Below are 1,987 nucleotides of genomic sequence, written 5' to 3'. Positions count from 1 at the left end.
CATTATGAGGGATAAAAAATTTATCTAGCCTATTAACTTGTTTCCTTAGTGACCTCTCTGGTATCTATGGCATATCAACCAGGACATGAATATACATACCCCAGTGTGTTCCCAAGAAACTGGTGCTGAGGGAGGTGATGACTTAGTATATGGAGGTAAGATATATCAGTCATGACTATTGGTCACTATATTTTGCAGATACTTCTTATATTTCCTGAATGTTGACCTAGTTTATAGCATCCACTAGGGATCTGCAACCTGGGTACTAGTTAGCTGTATTCAGGCTATTTTCTTTGATTTTTCAAATCAATTATGTACATTGTCTTTTATAAGAGGGAGATGGAACTCTACTAAAACAAAAGAAAAAAAAATCAAACTCTGCAACCCAATTCGTATAGTGCAGTGTACAGATTAAAGCAAAATCTTAATGCTAGCTGGATAGAATAAAGGATAAATAACTGAACTATCTCAAATAATTTCTTGGATGGTTAGAGAAAACACATTTGTTCATCACCAATAAATAATATAGCTGCTTCAGCTGTAATGCCATATGTGCGAAGACCTGAATGAGGCCTGTGTCTGACGGTGGTCTAATTACAGATGTTAAACTTGGAGGAGCAGCATTGATAATCTGCATGTCTAGATCCTTTAGAATCCTTGGGATCCTACATGATAAATTGCTCCCCGGAGTTTTGCATTTCTAGTAGCTAAACCCAGCTTGGCTGCCAGCAGCAGAACAATCTTTTAAAAGTACTTCTCAGTTCTGGGCTTCGAAATGCATAAATCATGGGATCAATAACAGCATTGAACATGACTAACATACCATTCACATGAAAGATGGACAAGTAACAAACACAGTAAGGGTTTTCAGGGCAAAAACGTATTAGAAGCATGTGAAGAACAAAGGGAGCCCAACAGCAGAGAAAAACACCAAGTAATACTGTTAATGTAATGGCTCCTTTCATGTTAGCTTTCTGGTGGACCGAACTTGCAGGCATCAGGGCAATCTTTATGGCATGGGAACGGGCAAGCAGAAACATATGGATGTAAAGGCAGAGGATAAAAATGAGCATAAAATAAAATAGAGCTGTGAAAGATACAATAGTGGCAATCTCATGGGAGAAAATCACTACTGCTATGCCACTCCCAGCACAGAATGCCCAAATTACTAGCAAAATCAGCAAAGCACGCCTTTGAGTCATGATGTTGTGGTAACGCAGCGCATAGAATATGGTGATATATCGATCAGCAGCAATGGCCAAGAGACTGAAAATCGATCCCAGCAAAGATAAAATAAACATGAAATCTACTATATCATCCAGAGTTCTTGCCATCTTTCCATGACATGGAAGGTATCTCATTTTGCAAAATATGATATAGATGATATTCTCCAGAGTCTTGTACAAACTTCCTAGCATGTCTGAAACAGCTAAGCTGCAAATGAAAATATACATGGGGGAATGCAAGTTCTTATTCTTCCCTATTGCAATGAGCACTAGCAGGTTTTCCAGGATTCCTACTATAGCAATGGTGAAGAAGATTTCCTCTGGCACAGCAATTTTCATACAGTCAGAGACGTTCAGAGATTGCTCACTGTTGTTTTCAAAGACATGAATGCTTGTCTGCTCCAGAAGTCGTCTTATTTCAGAATCTGTGTTGGTCTTCATCTTCTTAACCTTTTTGATTTGGGGACGGGGGCGGGGCGGGTGGGTAGAGAGAAATGTATGACAGTTATTCACTCTGGCTTGATTACTTAACTGCAGATATGTCAAGCTGAACATCTTATTATGGTGAAATCACTTCAGTTAGATCTGGGAGAGTTGCTATGAGCTGACTGATTAGTAATAGCCCTCCTCGTGCATTATTCTTGAATTGCAATATATACTGGGGTATCAAATGGCCTGCATTGGTCTCATCCCTAAGAGCAGCGTTGGATGCACACACAGCTGCACAATCCTGCCCGCTTGACATCACCTTCCTGTGTAAA

The 1,987-nt window shown here is 39.7% G+C and overlaps 1 protein-coding gene across 1 annotated transcript; it reads right to left on the bottom strand.

Annotated features, from left to right (window-relative positions):
- Positions 1 to 707: 707 nt before the first annotated feature.
- On the bottom strand, positions 708 to 1,670 carry MC2R (melanocortin 2 receptor). The gene has a single exon (XM_063297242.1). It carries the CDS (start codon positions 1,665 to 1,667, stop codon positions 708 to 710), a length of 960 nt encoding a protein of 319 aa, XP_063153312.1. The 5' UTR covers positions 1,668 to 1,670.
- Positions 1,671 to 1,987: the final 317 nt, after the last annotated feature.

The sequence above is a fragment of the Candoia aspera genome, chromosome 3 (assembly GCF_035149785.1).
Source record: "Candoia aspera isolate rCanAsp1 chromosome 3, rCanAsp1.hap2, whole genome shotgun sequence".
In the NCBI taxonomy this organism is placed as follows: domain Eukaryota; kingdom Metazoa; phylum Chordata; class Lepidosauria; order Squamata; family Boidae; genus Candoia; species Candoia aspera.
The sequence above is the reverse complement of the archived record's forward strand: the minus strand, read 5'-3'. Positions and strand labels throughout refer to the sequence as shown.

What these genes read in the sequence shown, in the direction of transcription:
- MC2R (XM_063297242.1), bottom strand. Translation starts at nt 1,667, where the DNA reads ATGAAGACCAACACAGATTCTGAAATAAGACGACTTCTGGAGCAGACA.